The sequence below is a fragment of the Sminthopsis crassicaudata genome, chromosome 1 (assembly GCF_048593235.1).
Source record: "Sminthopsis crassicaudata isolate SCR6 chromosome 1, ASM4859323v1, whole genome shotgun sequence".
NCBI classification, from domain to species: domain Eukaryota; kingdom Metazoa; phylum Chordata; class Mammalia; order Dasyuromorphia; family Dasyuridae; genus Sminthopsis; species Sminthopsis crassicaudata.
Window position 1 is genome coordinate 74,557,924 of NC_133617.1, and position 21,594 is coordinate 74,579,517.

The 21,594-nt window shown below is 39.4% G+C and overlaps 1 protein-coding gene across 1 annotated transcript in view; it reads right to left on the bottom strand.

The window, feature by feature from the left end:
- LOC141547038 (uncharacterized) overlaps positions 1–21,250 on the bottom strand; it is a 47,536-nt gene extending 26,286 nt beyond the window's left edge. The window contains exons 1-3 of the mRNA XM_074275382.1: positions 20,760–21,250; positions 13,656–13,830; positions 8,841–9,766 (exon numbers count right to left, since the gene is read on the bottom strand). Of these exons, the coding sequence (XP_074131483.1) occupies positions 8,841–9,766; positions 13,656–13,830; positions 20,760–21,134 (1,476 nt within the window). The 5' untranslated portion in view covers positions 21,135–21,250. The remainder of the gene's footprint in view (positions 1–8,840; positions 9,767–13,655; positions 13,831–20,759) is intronic.
- Between the last annotated feature and the right edge of the window lie 344 nt (positions 21,251–21,594).

The window sequence follows — 21,594 nt, forward strand, 5'->3', positions numbered from 1 at the left end:
GATAGGGGCTTTGGTAGGGGGTTATAGGGCAAACTCTAGTTCTGTTCATTTTGTTCCTATTTTGGCAATGTACACGATTCTATTTCATTTCAGTAATACAAGTCACACTTTTTTCATCATGATGATTCTTCTAGCAACTAATTGGCACTCAGAAAAAATAAATTAGTTACTGATTTGATCTTGAAGACATTTTGAATATAAGAATTATTCCACCCTTATGTTGAAAATGAGACCTAATAGCAGGTGTGGGCAACAGCTGCTTGTCAACTTGGGTCTGAAAACAGCAACTCCAGTCATGTGACCATCCTGGCCACAGCTGTGGTTCTAGCAAATAGCTTAGAGTAACAGTAGTAATGAAGCAACACCCAAACCTTGGACAGTTTTCAGGAAATAAAACTGTTCAGGAAACAAAGGGGAAAAAGATATTAGCAGAATTCAGATTTTGATTTGGATAAAACAGAATCATATGTTGTGGGAAGGGGGTTAAGGCAGCTGTCTCTATTTCCCAGGAGCCAATAAAGGTCCAACAAAATTTCTGATGACTCCCATTATCTCTCCTCACCCATTCCCTGGTTTTGTGATTTTCTCAGAGGAAAGATGCCTACAAGGGCTACACAGTTGCACCTGATTTCCTGAGCTGACTTAAGGGCACTAGTACAGGAGCATGATTACAGACTAATAATCAGATTTGGTCTTATAACTGCTTATCAAAATCACTTCATGGCCCAAGAACATGACCATGAGTGATTAGATTGTCCAGGTCACAAGGGAAACAGCTCTGTGTATTACTCTAGAAGTACTCTAGATACAAAACACTGGAGTAGGGACAGGACGGTGCCACATACTTAGCACTAAATTTTTGGAGCAATTTGATCCAACAAATATAACTAAAATACTTTAGCAAACATGGTACAAAACTCAGGGATCATATCCCACATATTTTCCAGGGCAAGTAGGAAACCCTGTCCTTTCAGAGACAATATCATTAATCATCTAAGTGCCCAACATTTTTGCAACTGACAGCTTCTGACATTGTTGCATTTTTTAATGTCATTATGATGACCCAGCATCAAACTAGGATGAGACTATTTCTGGAATTTATTTAGGCTTAAGCGAACAGTAAGGAGTTAGGAGTGTGGGAGTCTTAGTATATACTGGGAAGCAGGGATTGAGTGATATATTCCAAAATTACTTTGGAAGACACTCCATTTCTAATGACTAGACAAGTCTAATGGATATGCTCATCCAGCTGGACAAATTTGCAACATCAGGAAAGGCAAAACTATGATCCAAAGGACTTGAGGAGAAGAACTAATGGTGATGAGGTTTAGAGTGGTCTAGATTCCTGGTGGTCTAGAGGTTAGTGGCTGTAAGAGAGTTAAGAATCCCCTTTTAAACGGCCACAGGTTTTAGGAGTGAAACAATTCATTCATTCCCAAATATTAGTTGCAAAATGAAAGTTTATTGTTAGATAGAAATCAGTTTACCCAGAGACTGACTTCTATAGTGGCAGATCTATGGAAAATGGAGTTTTGCACTGAAAATTCAGTTCTCAGTGGACAGAAAGTTCTGGCAGCTGAGTGAGCTACCTAGGTCCATCTGCAAAGCTTATTATATTGGGTGTCTTGGTGGAGGTTGGGAAGCCCGAGCAGATCAGAACCAGTGGGGGCTGGGACAAGCCCGGATCTCCTATTGGAATTTAAAGATATGCTTTTTGACCAGGATTTGTAATTGAATCAAAGGCTCTGGCATCCTGGAAAGACAACTTGTTTGGGGAAGATATGCCTCGGCCAGGAGGGGCTGGGAATCTGAAAGGAATCACAGATCAATAGGAAATAGTTTCTTAAAGGGACCCCAACCAGCTTCAATGGGTCTAGTCTAAGTACTACGAAGCTAAATAGTGATCCCATACAACTAGAAGCCACCTGAAAATGGCATCTCAACATTGGTAGTATGGGGAAGTCATGGTATGTACTTCCAATATATCCTGGAGATCCAGGATAGGAAGAAGTTTGTGAAATGCAACAATAGAAGTAACTAGTATGGACAGCAGTAGACAGTAACCAATGTCTATGAATCAATAGAATGTGCTACTGTAGAATATAGTAAAATACAGAATCAGTAGAATATAGAATGTATTATATTGGGCTTGACCTTGAGCTTATGTTTTTCATCTGGGAGCCCAGACACTCAAATTTCTGGTGTAAGCAGGTCTTCCTTGATGGGAGATCTAAGTAATTATTACTCTCCACCTGGATTCAGGGGCTAAAATCTGCTGGCAGCTTGAGTCTAACATTATCAGTGGGAGAGAAGCATTCAGTGCTCAAGCATAAGGCACAGAACACAGGAAAAAATGGATGTCTGGGCTCCCAGAATATATACTGTATCCTTTCCCCCTCAAAAAGAGTATGGGAGGAGAGGGGAGGCTTTATATCCCCTCTTAAAGGATTATGGACATTTCTTTTGACTCCAAATCATTTTGAAGAATACTTTACAAAGTAGTATAGTATTGTAAAGTGCAGAAAGGATTATCTTCTAATTTAGCAACAGATGCCCTCAGAAGAACATTAAACACTAAGTATATTAAGCACTACAGGAATATAATAGATGATTAATAAATGCTAGTTGACTGGCTGGGGAATACAAAACAAAACAAAAAAACCTTTCCCTGCTCTCTAGACTTCCATCAGTATGAGAAACAAAATGGAGAAGCTGAATAAAGTCTTATACCAGTTAATGCTTCAGGAAGTTTTCTACACTTTTCCCTAAGTAACATTGCAGTCTGTTGATAGAAAAGTGTGAGGAATATATAAAAAAGGGAAGAGCTGTTTTTTTAAGCTTCTGGGGAACATAGCTGCCTTCACTTCTGCAGTATTATTTAGGGGGCCAGGAAGGACCCTCAAAGATGTGGTTGATCATCTTGGAGTTAGAAAACTTGCCTGGCCAATTCACAGGCTTGTGATAGAAAGAGCCATCTGCATCTAAAAAGAGAACCATAGGGACTGAATGAGGATCACAATATAGTTTATTCACCTTTTTGTTGTTGTTTTTTGCTTTCATTTTTTTCTTTCTCATTTTTTTTTGATCTGATTTTTCTTGTGTGACATAACAATGGAAATGTTTAGAAGTGTACGTGTTTAACTTATATTACTTGCTATCTAGGGAAGGGAGAGAGGGAAAGAGAGGGAGAAAAGTTTGGAACATAAAGTTTTGCAAGGGAGAATGTTGAAAACTATCTTTGCATGTATTTTGAAAATAAAAAAGACATTTTTTTAAAAGTAAGAAAAAAGTTGGGGGGAGTGGGGAAACTAGCCTGAATGTAGTAAAGTTTGGACGGAGAACTAGCCTGTTACTGAACAAGTTTAATGAGAAGATATTAAATACTTGGGATATTTAGGAGAGCTAGAGGATTCAGGAGAGATGTTATATGAAGAGAGAAATTAAATTAGCATGAGGAAGAGATGGCTTGGAGGAAAGGATTCCTTGATTGGTGCAGTGTAAGTACAGAATGAAGGCATGTGTGAGTTATGTGAGATCTGACCAGAGAGAGGTTATCTATAAAAGCCTGGTAGAGCAGAAAAGCACCTAGGAGATTCACCTCTATTAACAAACATTCATTAACCAGTATGTGCTTCAAAAAAATAATTTCAAGAAAAATAACTAAAAATTGGCAGGATAAAGATATGCAAAAAATGGCACCTGAGTTGTGCTCTGAAAGAGAGTTGGGTGATTCTAAGGACATGTACATCAGCCATCTTGTATAGAAAACACCTATGTAAGGTCAGAGGTGGGAGACGGAATATTGTTTACAGGGAATAGGTAGTAGATTAACTTGCCCTGAATAAAGAACATGAAAAGAACAATATAAGACAATCCTAGAAGTCAGGATCACAAATTAATGTTTTATCTTGAGTAGTAATGTGAGGCCTTTGAAGTGTGATGGCTGGATTTGTGTCTCCTCATTATCAACTAGACAGCTTCGAGGAGGATGGAGTAAGGAGAAAATGGAGATTCTAATTAGGAGGCTATTTTAATAATCTAGTGGAGAAGTAAGGAAGCCTGAAATAGAATAAAAGCTGCCTAAATGGAGAACAATTGGGTTGAAAATGAGAAGTGGCAGGTCTTAACAACTGGTTGAATTTGAGAAGTGAGCAAGGGAAAATTTGGATGAACCTGTGGCTGTGAAATTTGGAAGGAAGGGTTTGGGAAGAAATCAGAGCTCTATTTTGAACCTGGCTGAGTTTTAAATGTCTACAGGACTTTGGAAGAAGATAAGCAGTAAGTGAAGATGATTTAAAAACAGATTAAGGCTAAATAGATTTTGGTGCCATTTGCATAGAGCCAATATCAAAACCAAACAAGTGTAAAGACAAAGGCCCACCAAGGACAAAGCTTTAGGGGTTGAAAGGATGGTGACCCAAAACTGACTAAAGAATGATTAGACAGATATAAGAACCAAAAGAAAAAATAACATCACAAGAAATCAAGGAAGGATGGTGTCCAGGGGTGACTCTTCCAAAGTGTCAAAAGTTGCTGAGAGGCCAAATAGGACTGAGAAAAAATTCTTAGTAACCTTGGTTTTAATTTGAAGTTGACACATGGGTAGGAAATGAGAAAATGGATACAGCAAGTATAGATAATTTGCCTATAAGGGGAAAATACTGATAAGAAAATGAGAGGATGGTAGGGATAAGTGAAGATTTTTTTTTCCCACATCTCCTGGATCAACATCTCTAAAGAGTTATACAGGTTAATTGTGATATCAGATTACCCTCATCAAAGAATAAAACACAAAACCCCCAACATTATTTGACATTATAACAATTTAACATTCTCCTAAGGCATTGTTATGTGCACAGAAAGCTTTTAAGTGAAAAATGGAGAAAAAATTTCTTACAGAAATCAAACATCCCTCTGCTGAATGCAACTGTTAGACAATTTTTTTCTGGCAAAATCAGTCAAAATAATGGCTTATATGTTCTCTTAACTTGAATATGGCTACAATGTAAGTGAAAAAAATTTTAAGGATGGGAGAAACTCTGGTATGTTATCAGGCAGTGGCGATGAGAATCAGGAGAGATTGAAGACAAAGAATCTAATAGAGGGAGCAAGCTCTCAGAAGATAGGTGACCAGAATGAGAACAAAAATTAAAGGGATCCAAACTAATACCTCATTTTATAGAGAAAGAGATTGAAGCCCAGAAAAGATGTGACTTAACCTCAAGCAAGTAAATCAGGATCACAGACCAGATTAGAATACAGATCTTATTTGCAGTCCAAAAAAGATAGGCTAGAAAATCCATCTAAGTTCAGCTTTGCTTGCTTCTTTCTAATGTTCTCATAAAAAGTTGTGAATTAGTTATCTGAGTACTTATCATGTACGGAACTGAGCTCAATAGTTGTATGCCCACCCTACTAGGTTGCAAAAGGATTAAATGAGGGCTCCTGTAGATAAATCCATCATAGAGGATTCTTGTCAATTCTAAGATTTTGTGGGCAGCAGAACAAACATTTTTAAAGCATGTATGTGCACTGAGGATAGAGACAATCCTGTTCTCAACATTAATCACTTAAGTCAGTCAAAATAAGGGAATATGAGGGGACACCATTAATCACTGATTGATCAGAGCTGAGCCTTGAAATGCTTGGCAGGGTCTAGAATCTATATGAATGCACAGAAACAGGAGATAGCATGTCAAATTTAGGACATAAAGCTGGTATGCCAGTTTGGCAGAAACTAGCATGTGAGGGGAGTAATATAAAATAACTATCAACAAGTTATAATTTATTAACCATCAATCCATCTATTGGTAAAAATTATGAAGGGTTTTAAAGATTAGGCTGAGAATTTTTTTTTCCTCTCCTGAATGTAATAAAAGAGAAGAGACAAAAAATCAAACCCATTTTAATAAGTTTTGGTTGCTGTATACAAGAGAAATTGTAAACAAAAAATTAGTTATTAGAATAGTCCACGTCATAGGTAATAAGCTCCTGAACTAAGGTGGTGGCAATTTGAATCAAAAAAGAGAACTGATATGAGGGTCACTCCAGAAGAAAAATAAAATAGATTTGATTAACTGGGACAGAGGTTAGCAGGTATAGAAAAGAAAGAGTCAAGGTGATAAACTTGGATTTTAGGATGGATAGATCTTTGAGCACATATGAATTCTGCTTTCAATTTGAATTTTAGATGATGGAAAAATTCAGAAAAATCCAGTGGTGAGTTTCAGTGACTCCCATTACCTCTAAGATAAAGAAATACTTGTGCTTGGCAATTAATGACCTTTACAACTTAGCCCCAACCTATCTTTATGAACAAATCTCACACTATTCTTCCTCATACTCAAGTGTTTGAGCATATTTCTTCTCCATCTCTTTGCAGAGGCTGTCCCTTCTTGCCTGGAAGCCTTTAAACCTCACCTCTACCTCAAAAATCCCCCTTGCAAACTCAGCTCAAAGGCAAACTCCTAAAGGAAGCCTTTTCTGATTTTTCCCAAGTAGAATATAAGCTCCTTCAGAGCAGAGATCATCTTGTTTATTCTTTTATCTTCTGCATTTATCAATGCCAGGCACAGAGTAAGCCCTCAACAAATGCTTGCTGAATTGGATTGAATGCAGGACTGGAGTTCAGGAGAGTTCTCAAGATGGAATATATAAACTTGGGAGCAAATGATACTTAAACTTTCCATGTAGTCCCAAAAACAGGATAAACAGGTGAGCCAAAGTGACTTGTTGCTTTTCTTTATACTCTTACTACACTGTTTTTGTTCTGGCTATTGTCCAAACCTAAAATATAGTTCTGCTCACCTCTACCTTTTAGAATCATTCTAGTTTCTTTCAGGACTTAGCTCAAGCACCCCAAAAAAGTTGTTGCTTCAAGTTGAAGCCTTTCTGTTCCTCCCCAGCTATTAGTACTTTCCCTCAAATAACATATATATTTTAAGAATATCTATATCCATATGTATATATAATATGCATGTAGTCTAGCCCAGCTAGATTGGAAACTTCTCAAGAACAGAAATTGTTTTACTTTTATCTCTGATTCCATAACAATTAACAGAGTACTTGGCACATAGTAGGTCCTTAATATAGGCTTACAGATTGACCCAAGTACTAAGGAAAAGGCAAAGCTTTAAGGGCCAGCCACACTTGGGGTAAGAGATGGATGATGATTCAGCAAAGGAGAACAGGAAATCAGACAGAAGAGTGTTGAGAGAACAACAAACTGAGCCAAGAGTAGAGTCAGAAGAAGGGGATGGTTGACAGTGTCTAATACTGCAAAAAGGGAAAGCCCATGAAGAATGAGAAAAGATTATCACATTTACTTTAGAAAGAGCTGTCTGAATTTCCTAGTGAGAGAGGCAGTTCACATTTGCAGGGAATCAGGGAGTGGCAGTAAAGAGATTGATGCATGTGCCTGTTCATTTCACCCCTCCTGTCTAAACTTGATTATATGCTCATTTTCTGTTAATGTCTTACACGGGATCTTCCTTAAGTTCCTGGGAACAGGCCAATTCTGACCAGGGCATGCTGGCTCCTTCTCCCACCTTCCTCTGTAGTTTGGTAAAATAAGTCTTTTACCTATCTTTCACTAGCTTGGAAAAATGTTCAGGGACACACATGGATGGACATACATACACATTCTCTCTCTCCCTCTTTCTGTCCTTCTGTCTCTGCCTCCATTATCTCTGTTTTACAGATGAATTAACTGGGGCCCAAAGAAATTGTGAGAACTGCCCAGAGCCACAGATAGTGAGCAAAACATCCAGGATTTTAATCCAGATTTTCTGACTTCAGATCCAGTGTTCTTGGTATTACACATACACTGTCTTACATGGAGTTACCACTCTACTATGTATCCCCATAAACTGCATTCTAGAAGTTGGAAAAGTAAGAGAGCCTGGTGGACAGAAGATAATAGGATCAAGAATTATAATTGGAAAGGACTTTATAGGTGAGCTTCCTATTTCTATGTATCTGTTCCCTGAAGAGAGGGGACAGAGATAAAAAGGTCCTAGCACTTTCCATAGATATGAGATCAGATTTATGAGAAAAACCTAGGCCACACCTGGGTCACCTGAATCTTGAAGAGGCATTCAAGTGGCAGACACAGCAGAACTGGAGTGAGGTGTGCTTTTTACAGGTATCCTTCCCAGCAGGGTTTAAGTCCTCCTTCTAGGGTAAAACTCAGAGGCACTTCTTGGTTTTAGATTGGCTTCCTAATAAACTCTTTCTTCTTTCCTAGGTGCCACTACTGTACCCAAGTTCCTTCAAAAAACAAAGAACTCAGTTTCCCCAGTTATCTCTGTACTTCCTGTGCCTGAGGCAGAAATATGTAGGTATCACAGGATTTTTTAAGGTTTTTTGCTGCTCTATATAGGAAGATGGATTGGATGCTAGGGAGATAGAAGTCAATGAAAAGAACAAAGGAGGGGAAAGTTACAAGCATCACTAAACAGATTTCCTCTGATGTTCACTGGAATGTCATAAGAATTTCATCTCCCAGCTCTCTAATTCAGCTACCATAGTATCTTTTTGTTTCAAGAGCCACCCCGAGCCCTCTTTCCTCCTTGTACTCAATACAGTGCTTTTCCAACCTCCCTCCATTCAGTAAGGGAGTATCCTTTTAGGACACCCTTAATCCCCATCTTCTTTTTTTGCATTAGATCTTATAAAATAAGACACTTGTATTCAGAGGGACTAACATAGGTCTTTGTTGGGCAAAAAGGACACAACTGAGATTAATTTATGTTTTGGAGTTATCCAAGATGAAGAATCAGTTTGACCCAATCCTGCCTGCCTTCTTCATAAAGGAAGGAGCTACATTGGGTGGATGCTCACTGCCTAGAATGACTCCTCTGGTGTTCAACAAGCCCTGAGCTCCGCAGAAAGGCTTTCCCACATTCCTCACATTCAAAGGGCTTCTCTCCAGTGTGGATTCTCTGATGTTGAATGAGGGTTGAGATCAGCCTGAAACCTTTCCCACATTCACTACATTCATAGGGTTTCTCCCCAGTATGAATTCTCTGATGTTTCCTAAGGCCTGAACTCTGGCTGAAGTTTTTCCCACATTCATTACATTCATAGGGTTTCTCTCCAGTGTGAATTTTCTGATGTCTAATAAGGACTGAGTTCCGACTAAAGGCTTTCCAACACTCAGTACATACATAGGGTTTCTCTCCTGTGTGAATCTTTTGATGTCTGACAAGGTGTGAACTTTGATTGAAGGCTTTCCCACATTCATTACATTCATAGGGTTTCTCTCCAGTGTGAATTCTCTGGTGCTGAATAAGGTGTGAGCTTCGACCAAAGGCCTTTCCACAATCATCACATTTATAAGGTTTCTCTCCGATGTGAATTTTCTCATGTTCAATGAGCTCTGAGGTTTCTTGAAAGATTTCACCACACGTATCACAATGAGCATCCTCTTCAATAGGAAATCTCTGATTTGTAACCTGGTTTGAACTAAGACTGAAGCTTCTCTCAAATTCACCAAATTCTTGGTTTTGCTCCCCTATGGAGGCTGTCTGATGAATTGCTGTCACTGGTCTGAAACCCCTTTCCAAAGAAAGGGATCTGTTCAGGCTTTCCTCCCCAGGTTTTCCTGAATGCCTCTCTAACCTGACCTGTTCAAGGACTTCTCCAAACACAGGTCCCTGGGGAACTTCCTCTGTGGATCTTTCTGAAACCATCCACTGGGATTCCACTTCTTCAGAAATTTCCTGCTTTAGAATTAACTCCTCAGTCACAGTCCTGGTTTCATGATCTAAAATAAAGAAAACCCAAATGTCACTCTATAGTTAACTTGAGACAAAGGATACCACTAAGACATGAAACAAAGGACTTTATCTCTCCCCCCCCCCACCAATTTTAGTTTATCCTTTTCCAAATTTTTTCCCCCCCTATAACTCAGGGCAATTAAAGCCTCAACAAAAGAGTGATGACCTATTTTAAAAGTGAACTCATTATGGAGAAACAATGAGAAAGAGAAGGATGAAAGGGATACAGCACACCAAAATGATGTGAGAGATGATTGGAAAAAAAGGAGAGTAGGAGGGGAAAAGAAAGAAGATAGAGCTCAATAGGAATATCAGAGATGGATAGGGACTCGTTCTTTCATATTCCTCAACCTTTCTCCTGAAACTTCTTCCTTTTTTTTTCACATTCAATTTATGATCTCTACTCTTCTATTCTTCTTAAAATACTCTTTCCTTCTTCCCTCCAGTCTCAGAGTAGACTTCCTCTTAGATAAAGACAACCCATCCCCCGGATCCTTAATCCTATTAGATTTCAACAAATGAATTTTCATCATTAATTAATTCAATTAAGAAACATTTCAATAAAAATGTATTAAGCATCTAGTAAGTATAAGGTAATGGGGGGGGGGGGGGAAAGACAACAAAAGGTAACTCTGAGGCCAGAGGTTGTTAGCCCTCAAGGAGCTTAGATTCTACTATGATGTAGGATAACAAGGTCAAGTTTAAAGGGAGCAAAGAAAGCCCAACAAGATGGTCAAAGAAAATATAAGAAGGCAGAGAACACTTTTCATTGTAGGAATGTGGGGAAAAGCTTCACAGAGAAGGTGGCAATTGAGTTCAGCCTTAGTTGAAGAAAAGAGTGCAAATGAAAGTCAAACTTCCCTGACATACAGCTGGAGATTAAACACCAGTTGCATCAGAACAAAGAGTATATGAAAGTCATTTTGGATTTCTCACACTCTCCCTCTCACCTCTTCCTTCCCCCCCCTCACCTCCAATACCCCAATCCTCTAGCTAAGGCCTTTTGATTTCACTTTTGTAACATCTCTCAAATAGAAATCTTCTCTCCTTGGACAGTGATACCACTCTGGTGCAGGCCTTTGTCATCAGGTATGTCTCCCTTAAGTCTCTCTCTACTCCAATTCTTCTTCTATTCAGTAACTAAAGGGATTTTCCAGAAGCACAGGCTCAACTGTCACTCTCCCTGCCTACCTCACCCCCCCCCAACTCTGGTTTCCAATCACTTCCAGCAGCAAATACAAAATACTGTCCTACTACCTTTACGATCTTCTTAAACTCTATTCTTCAAAATGTATTCTTCAAGCTAGTAATACTGGCCTTTTGGTTTTCCCCATGAATAAAATACTTCGTCTTAATTCCCAGCATTCTATTTGGTTATTCTCCGTGTTTGGAATTGTCCCTCCTTCACTACTGACCTTTAAGTCTCAACTAAAACCTCACCTTCTAGGTAGGTAGGTAGGAAGCTTTTCTAACCCTTAATTTAATCTTAATTCCAATGTTGTCTTCTATTATTTCCTATTTATCTTGTTTTGTATATGTTTGCATGTGAATTCCCTTATTAGACTATAGGTTCTTCGAGGACAGGGACTATCTTTTTGCCTCTTTTTTGTGTTTCCAGTGCTTAGGCCAGTTAGTACCTGGCACATAATCTTTACTGATTGATAAAACAATGCTACTAAGGCAGGTTAAAACTAGATCTTAGGGAGGATCTCTATTCACTAAAGACTTTGCATTTATCCAATAGAGCTTTTTTTCAATCTCTCTGATGTTTCTTAGCTCTTAATTTACAATATATTCTGCTTTCTCCTCTCCTATAAAAACTTTCCCTTAATCATGTCAACTTTCAAAATATCATCCTCACCTTTACGTCACTACTGCCACATTTCCTGGGTCTGCTTCTTCAAAAGTTAGTCCTTAGCCTCCCTCATTCTGATTTCTGCCCCACTTCTCTTAGTGGGGGACACATCAGTTATCAAGGTCTTCTTATTAATAAATCCAATTACTTTTTTGTCTTTATCCTCTTTTAATCTCTCTGTGGCATATGACATTGTGGACCACCCCCTGCTTGCTGATATTTTTCTTCCTTTGGCTTTAAAGACACTATCATTATCTCTTCTTATATGCAGCCCCTACATATGGGTGGTTCTTTAGACTTTCATATACCACCATAGTTTCAATTATTGCCTCTAAGCCCAAAATGCCACATGTCATTTCTCCTCAAAAGTATTGTACTTTCAACTGCTGCTGAACATGTCAGTATGTTCTGCCAGTAACATAAATTCAACCTACTCCAATCCAAACTAATTTAGCTCTCCCCCTGATCTTCCTCCCAACTCCAATTTCTTTCAATGGTACCACTATTCATCTAATAATACTAAATCCCAATTTTTATATCTGGTTCAGGCTATTGCCATGCAAATACTCAAATTAATACTCTCTCCTCTACTCAGAGCAACCACTCTGATTTAGACGGTTATCACTTCTCATCATCAAATCCCTTCATTTCCACCTCTAAATAACCTTACTATCTAGCCCATTCCATTCCCTCCCAATCCCAATAGCTTAAAACTTTGCTTCCTGCCAGGAGTGGGGTAATGATGTCACTGGTTCTAGGTTCACCTTCTGGATACTCACTTCCAAAAAGTTATCTCAGTAATCTTAAAGCAAGACTAAATGCAAATTATTCCTCTACTAAAAAATTTCAGCTCTGAAGACCTCACAAAGGATAAGCTCCAAACTCTGGCATTCTAAGCCCAGCACAAATTGGCTCCAATCAACCAGTCCAATCTTATCTTTCTCTAATCTCTTTCAAGTACTTTACATTCTGAATAAACTGGGCTAATCTCAGAGTAGTCCAGAGCTTTCCCTCTCTTTTATCTCCTTGACTCTGCTCACATTAATATCCTACCTTGGAAAAGATACTTCCTAACTCATTTGTTGAAGTTATTCTATTTCTTTAAAGCCCAATTCAAAAGTCATCTACAGCATGAAGTCTTCTGTGACTGCATTTCTTTCCCTTTCCCCCATGACAGGTGAAAGTCATTTCTTCCCTTTTACTTCTCACAACAGTTTTGTACCACTTACCTCTTTTTCTTTGTATCTCAGTTACTTTATATGTCTATGTAGAATGCTTGTCAATAGGATTTGTGCCTTATCTATCCTTCTCACTCCCAGAACCTGGTAATATTTGTCAAAAAAGAGGAAGATGAACTGGGGAATGCAGACAGATGAAGAGATGGAGAAGAATTCAGAGGCTGTAGCTATGAGGAAGGGTAAGGGTAGTTCTATTTCTCCTGTAGCTTAATTATAATTTATACTGTATATCTTGGCACTACCTCTTGAATGGACCAAGAGAAAAAGACTCAAGTCTGAGGCAACCTTGGGCTGGTCACTTTTATATCTCTAAATCTTACTTTTAATCTCTATTAAATTGGGGTTTTACTACTTGTACTATCTGTCTCACAGGGTTGTTGTGACTCAGGCTAACTTATGTCTATGAAAGCTCTTTGTAAATGAAATGCTTTATAATTATCACTGTGACATGCTGTAGTTAACCTTCATCAAAGTTCTACTGACATTCTGGCATATTAGTGATTGAATTTTCAAAGCCTATAGCAATAGAATAGCAGCAGTTTTACCAAGATAGGAAAGTTTCATGCATGGAACCAGTGATGGAATGTCTATCTTTTGTTGAAGGACTTGTATAGCCAGATTGAACAGAACTCATTACTGGGTAAGATGAAAAATGATTATTTGCATATAGCAGCTTATAGAGCAAAGAGAGGCTGTGATCTGTGTTCAGTGGATAGAATGCTTGCATCAATGATCATAGAATTTTTAAGTCATTAAGTCCCACTAATGGGAAAGATAGAATACCTTGTTGGGGATCCTGAAGAGAGACCAGGGTTCCATGGTGAAGAGATTCAGATTTTGTTTTTGAAGAATCACTGATTGGAGGCAAAGTCGATGACTCTGGTACTGTTCCCAGGATTGCCATTTCTGTTGCTTTCTCTTCTGACAGCATTTCTGGTTGCTGGGCAAAGCCTGGTACCTAGGGGACCATTAGGAACATGTCAGGTAAGAGCATGGCTATGAAGAAAGGGGAAGTCTATCCTTTGCTTAGTGACAGGAATTATGCCTAGGCTCTAGGGAAGTTTCCATTTTTCTGGGAACCTGGAGCCAAAAATACATCTAGAGCTCTTGCTTCTAGATTTATTCACAGGGGAAAGAGGCAGGAGAATAGCAAAGACAATAAATATTAGTAAATCATGGAGGTATCCAGGAAGGTCCAGTAGGGCTCATGAAGGTAAATATCATTCAAGTATATAGGACTACAGACAATGGAAAGCATTTGAGGGAAACCTTGGATACAGATAAAGTGCATGATGTAGGTATGGATCGTGGATTCAGAATTAGAAGAGACCCCTGATAGTGACTCTAATCCTCTGATTATATAGACTAGGAAATTGAGGCTCAGGTTAAATGACCTGCCCAGAGAGTGTCTGAGGCAGGCTTTGAATTCAACTCTTCCTAACTCCAAGCCTACTGCTCTAACCCACTCCCCCATGAAAATGGTACAATAGATTCACTGTACTCCAAAGAGACAAATAGGAATGGTTCCAGCCACAGGAGATTTAGGTGAAGAACTCTGGCACCAACATAAATGGAATTTTCTACTTGCAATTTACTTTACCCACATTTTGAGAAAAACTATATTTAAATATAATCTTCCTAGTCTTAATTCAAACCCATTCCCTGCCTTGTACAATTCCAGTTTTAAAAAAGTTCCTGTTACTAGAGATGGCTCTGAAATTTGGCCATACTACATCTGTCTTATAAAACAGGCAAGTGGATCCCTGAGAGCTGCCTTGTAGGAATTTCTCCCTACCTTTTTATCACCATTCCTGTTTTTAACATTTCTCAAAGCAAGGGGTCTCTAAGCTTGTATGACAGGCCAATTTCTGATTTACTGGGGGAAAAAAACCCTAAAAATCATCAGTTATAGAATCTCAGAGTGGTAAGGGATTGGAGATTATATTCTTTGACTTCTTCATTTTATATGAGAAAGTAGAGTAGAAAAGTCAGTTTGCTTAAGGTCATAGAATAAGCAGATGGCACAAGGAAGATTCAAATTCAGTCTTATTATTGAAATTCAGTTTTCTTTCTAAAGCAAAAGGTAGAAAATGTATGCTGTAGTGGCAAGAGAATGTTTTAGGGAGTCAACAGTCTGCTATTTCTGACTCCATTCTGGGCCAGGACAAATCTCTAAATGGGAATATTTTGTACCCTACCCCACAAACATTTTGCATTCTCTTGCTTCTGTGGCTTTTTCTCCCCCATTCTTTGCACTTTAAAAAAATCTTCCTTCCCATTTCTTCATTCCCCCTACTTTCCTGAAGTACATACCAGCAGTAAGTGAAAAATGCTGAATTTGGAGTCCAACAATGTGGATTCAAATCCTAGTCCAGCCCCTTCCTAGTTAAGAACTGACTACAGCATGGGGCAATCCACTTGACCCCTCTAGGCTAGTTTCCTTGCCAGTAAACCATGATATAGGAGGGCCCTTCCAGCTCAAAATCATTGAGTCTTTAAAACTTAACTTTAAACTTACTCTCTTCCACAGAGATTTTTTTTTTGATCCATCAGTAACAGCCATGCCAGGACTTCACACTATGCTTTAAAAAGCTAAGATTCATCATGAATTTTTGTGTATTAGAGTTACTTATGTTTATCATCTCTACTAAACTAAGAACTTATTTAAACTTTGTATCCCACCTTTTCTGCCCCTAGAATCTAGAGAGGTGCTCTGTACCAAATAAATGTACACAATGGACTTAAGAGTAAAACCTTGAACAAATTCTCTCCCCTTTTAGATCTCAGTTTCCCCATCTGTAAAAGGAAGAAGCTGGACGAGATGCTATTTAAGGTCCCTATAAATTAATGATCAGACATTCTCTAGTTCTGTTTTCCCTGAGCAATTCCTAAGTGTTCAACCCTGCATAAGGTACTAGAGGACACTGAAGATAGTCTTTATCTTTACAGATTTTACAAACTCACTGAGGAAGACAAGAGGAACAATTTTACATTGCTCTCTCTACTACCATACAAGAGCTGTAGTTTGTGTTGGTAGCTTTACTTACCCTGAGGATACTAAACACTCAATCAATTTACAGTATTTATTGGACTCTAATATGTGCCAGACACTATACTGAACAGAAGAAACACAAAGACAAGAGTGAAAAGTACTTGCTCTTGAGCATTAGCCAGGTACAGACAAAATATTATAAGGTGACAAGGATGGGATAAGGAGAAGGGTTAAGAAAGATTTCATGTAAGAAATGGGATCTGAGCTGAGCTCTAAAAGAAATTATTTTGAGAAGGATTTTGAAAAATGAAGGTGAGGAAGGTATGCTTTTCAGATATGAGTACTAGCTATACAAGACTACTTGGCTTTTGATCTCTAAGAAAGTAAACTAAGGAGCCAGGTATAATATGTTGACACTAATCAAGGTAAATTTCCTGGACTGTAGAGCTAAATATATTGAGCAAAGGAATCCAACAAAAAAATCACTTATTTAATAGCTCCAAGCATTACTGTTTGCTTCTCTGTAAAGTACACTTGTATTGTCACACATACAATTTATAAAATATTTCTTTTTAAATAAAACATCTAAACATATGCAGTGAGAGACATCTGGAAGTGCAAAATATTTTTATAGGCCTATACTCATGAAAATTAAAAATAAATAATAAAAGTGAGTATAGGAATCCCAACCTATGAGTCCCAAAGCTCACAAAGGACTATTAAACTTCAGTTTTTAGAAAAATAACTCTCTATTTCTTTGTTTATGTTATTCGGTCATATCTATCTCCTTGTGATGCCACTTGAGGTTTTCTTGACACAGACACTAAAATGGTTTACCATTTCCTTCTCTAGTTCATTTTACAGATGGGAAAACTAAAGCAAATAAGATTAAATGACTTACCCAGGGTCACACAGCTAGTAAGTGTCTGAAGCCAGATTTGAACCTTGAAGAATTTTCTTGACTCCAGGCCTGGCACTCTATTCACTGCACTACTTAGCTGTCCTTATTTTATCATCAATTTTACTGGCATTTGAAATTCCTTTTGTCATTAGAGCTAAGATCTCCAGGATATAATTAAGCAATTATTCTAATATCTGCATGTATATAAACATACACACAAATGTATGTATACACACATTTCATATATATATATATATGTATATATATATACACACACATACACATGGCTAACAACATATATATATATATATGTAAATGTGCTTTCAAGCCCTGTCTTTGGGTCAAGGTACTCTTTGTATGAAATAACAGGCAATTATGTATTTAACTTCAAAAACCAACTCAATGAATGGTTGAATGAATTGCTTTACTAACTATTCTCTGGACAGTTTCTATCAATCTTTCTTTCTCTTCTTTTGGCATATATTACAGAGAATTCTGTATTTGGCAGACCTTGTTGATGACATTAAAAAATCTTCTTGTCTTGATAATATTATGGACCTTGTTTGAAATATGTGTATAGATGACCTCCAAAGAATTTTAAAACCTCTAGCAGAGGATTCAAAGGGAAAATACTAACTTTGACATACCCAAGTACCTTAAAAAATTTGTGTGAATAAGTATGACAGCTTTACAAATATCAGTCAAATTTTAGATTTTAATATTTTCACTGGTGAGAATGGTAGTGAATCCTGGTCAAATCGACCCTTTAAAATTTTCAAATACCTGCTTGTATGTCTGTATATCAGTATCAGTCTCTACGGTAAGATACTGGAAAAGTATAAATCATCTAACTAAACTATGTAATTATTTGCAGTAATTAAAAAGAGATAGGTCAAAAACTGAATTTTCATTCAAAAAAGTTCTCTACTGCATTCTCTCAAGAATTATTGCTAACATCTGTCCAGTATAAGATATGGATGGATTGATCTTAGTCCATATAGTGATGGTCCCTTCCAATTGGTTAGTAATATCTACTTCTATTTCATCAGCAAACATACTCGGTTTATAGAATCTAGACTTCTTAAATCCTCTGGTCCTGCCATGTTTGATGGCAGTGTCAATAATTTCTAAGATCTTCTCTGTTGCCAAGTAACTATACCAAAAGTATGAATATAGTATTTCCAAAGGCAAAAGTTGTTCCATTTCTCAAGTTCCTTATAACTGCATTGTTTTGTGGATTTTTTTCCCCTGAGGAATTCAATTTCTTCTTGTTTAAGTTTACAGATCGTATGAACTGAAGTACTAAAATACTACTTTAAGGTAAAATCCATAACAGATTTTTAAGCTGTGTACATGATGTGCTTTAAGAAAAGGATGTGCAAAATATGCAAATAGAAAACATGTAATCAAAGAGATCATCCAATTTGGGAAGAAAAACTTCAGAAGAAAGCAGGCTTCCCTTACAATAGGTCTTCCAGTATGGCAGGATAAATTCATGTTGGAGATGATGCAAAAGGGATTTCTGGATTGGGTGAACTCAAAGATCCTTTCCAGCTATGCAATTCTGTGGAAAGCTGAGCCTGGAGAAGATTGAAGGGGAAATTTAGGGAAGAGAGCTGTAGGACCACTTGTTCAGATGATGCAGAAAAAATTCGTGACTTAGATGAAATAGTCTTAGAATCAGTAAACAATGAATAAGGATACCTCTGATGTCAATCAACAAGATTGCCCTCAACTAAAAAGCCTAAAATCCAAAACCCTCTCAAATCATTGGAAATTCCGCAGAGTCTAGAATCTCTTGAGGGAGGCTCAGTTCTGGAAATGTGTCCCTATTTTCAAAAGGATAATGTGAAAATCTGTATAAAGAAAACATTTCACAGAAGACCCTGAAAAATTCTTCACTTGCCTGAGTACAGACTTGACCAACACACTGGAACAAAACATTCAGAAACAAGTCTGCCTTTTCTAGGACCTTACTTTTTGGGATGCAGCCTTCTTCAAGGGAAGGGGACAACTGTCCTATGACAATTCCATGAAAAGCATTTCTAATAATGTGAAACCATAATTCTAGTTAAAGCCAGAAAACTCAGGAAGAATTAATAGTAGCAAACCAGAAAACCAAACCCAAAAAGTTATGAAGATTGCTTCAGTTGGAGAAATACAGAAAAGCAATGATGAGTGTGCCCAGAAGTCAGAGTTGAGTCTATTTTAAAACTTGCATTCTGAAGTCAGTGGTTTGAAGACTATAACTAAAGGGAAAAGAGTTTACCCACCCCCATCCAGGAAAATCCCAGCTCAAACTAAAGGCCTATACAGCTGTCTATTGCACAAAGAGATCTATCCCAGAAATGGAAATACACTTGATGAACTAAATGAAGAGTTCCACTTTCTGTGGGAATTTGTTTTGATTGCTGAAGTACCTGCTTTCACATGGAGACAAACAGGTAGACCCAATGCTGTAACAAATACACAGAGGCTCCCATACAGTGCCATTCAAAAGTCTTTGGTTTAAAGACCTCTACAGCATGGCCTATACCAGCCTTTCTTAGCCTCACAGAATTAGTCATAATCATAAATCATTAAAGCTAGAAAAGATCATCTGGTTGAAGTGACTCACTCAAAAGTCACCAAGTAGTAACAGAGCCAGAATCACTGTTCCATATATCTTCCATTCCTGCCAAAAAGATTACTCTCCAGCTTCCAAACTATTTCTGTTCTTCTTGCATCAAGGCCAACCCTTCTCCACAGTTAACAGAAAAGCATTTTCTTCCCCCTCTAATCTTCAATCTCTTTCTTTCTCCTGGTTCATTTCCAGATTGTCAGACCTCCACCAATCTTCAATCTCTAGCCCCTTTCACAGTCAAACTCCTAGATAGGAATGGTTTAATTTTTTTTCTGTATTCTCAACACAATTCCTGGCATGTATTAGATCCTTAATAAATGCTTTATGATTGATTCTCCTCTCCATACTTTTTTTTTTTTTTTTTTTTTTTTTTTTGTCAGGCAGGCTAACCCTGCCTGGAATGCTCCCTCCCTTCCAAATCCAACCCGACCTTCAAGTTTCTCAATGAAGCCTTCCGGGGATCCTCCCCAGTCAGGAATGAGCTTTCCACACAGATCTCATAAAAGTATTTGGTTTATTATACTTATCTAAAGCACTTCCAATAACGTATTGTTTGTTTTTGTAAAAGGACCAGTGATTTCTTGGAAGTGAGCAAAACCAACAACACAGACTAGCACCTCGGCAATGTGTAGTCTATGCATTTCCCCCGGAGGCACCAAGGTTAATTTGGTCAAAGTCACGCATGGTCCATATAGACCAGAGGACGGACCTTACTAAGACCAGCCCTCTATCCCTGCACGCTGAGAGTGCACAGAGTGGCTGATAGGTGGCTAGGCGGAGTGAGGAAGTTCAGAGCTCAGACATTTTCTAGCTGGTAATCCCATGCAAAAACTTCACCTCTGCCTGCCTCAGTTTCCTCACCAATGAGGTGCCCTCATATAAAACACTGGACATATTTTATTTCCCTTTATCCTCACAGTAATTCTGAGAAGCAGGTGCTATTATTATTCCTCTTTCCTTCTTTCAAGAGATGAAGAAAATGAAGCAGATGAGGGTTAAGTGACTTGCCCAGATCACCCAGCTACTGATCACCCTCAGTAAAAGTCTGAGGCTGCATTTGAAATACAGGTCCAGCACTCTATCTACTACCCCCGAGACAGAATTTATAATATAACAATATAATATGCATATTACAAGGTGTTATATAAAATAAATATGACATGATGTATGTGATGGATCACAGAAGATGCCAGGTCATGTTGCATATATCACATAATAGCACGTGATACAAGTATAATACATTAGGTGCTGGCACTTGATAATTCAAGGCCTGCCCAGGAGGCCGTGACAGGAGGGGCTGCCCCGCCATCCATTCTCCCATCTCCCCGTCGCCCCTCCCCCTCCCTCGGCCCGTCCCGTCGGAGCGCTGACCTGCGGCTCAGCGCCTTGCTCCTGCTGCAGCCTCAGCCGCAGCAGCAGCTCCACGCCCGCGGCCGCCTCGTCCCCGGAGCGTGGGCTGCGGCCTCGCACCCAGGCCTGCACGTCGGCCGGCAGGATGGTCAGAAACTGCTCGAGCACCAGCAGCTCCAGGATCTGCTCCTTGCTGTGGCGCTCGGGCCGCAGCCACTGGCGGCACAGCTCTCGGAGCCTCCGCAGCGCCTGCCGCGGCCCGGCCGCCTCCTGGTAGCGGTACCAGCGGAAGCGCGGGCCCGACGCCGCCCACGGCTGCGGCGGCTGCAGAGGCAGCTGCAGAGGCTGAGCGGGCGGCAGCGGCGGAGGCTCCACCCGGGCCCCGAAGGCCGCCATGGCCCCGCGTCTGCTCGATGCCGAGGTGGCCGCTTCGCTCTGGGGCCGGGACGTTCCTGACGCACGCTGCCCGAAGGTCAGCCTCGGGGACCAGAAGCGCACACCGCCCAGCGCCCGCGGGGTGACGTAGGAGCAGCTCCTGAGCCTCGCCGGACTCAGTATTCCCCATGTGTAAAATGGGCGGGCCGGTCTCCGGGACGTCGGGGCCACGCCCGTTCGGCTATCCTAGAACTCCACCTCTCGGCTGCGGGGGGGCGGAACTCCGGGCCCGCCCCATAGGACAGGAAGTTCCGTTCTCGGACACTGGGGCCGCTCTAGGCTGCGAGGAGGACTCGAGATCTCAGTAGTCCATCCAGAAGCCTTACCCTGCAAGCTCCTCCCCTGTGCTAGATACTCCTCTAGATACTCTTCTCTCGGAATGTCTTTGTAATTTTTTAACAGTTGTCTCTCCAGATTTTTT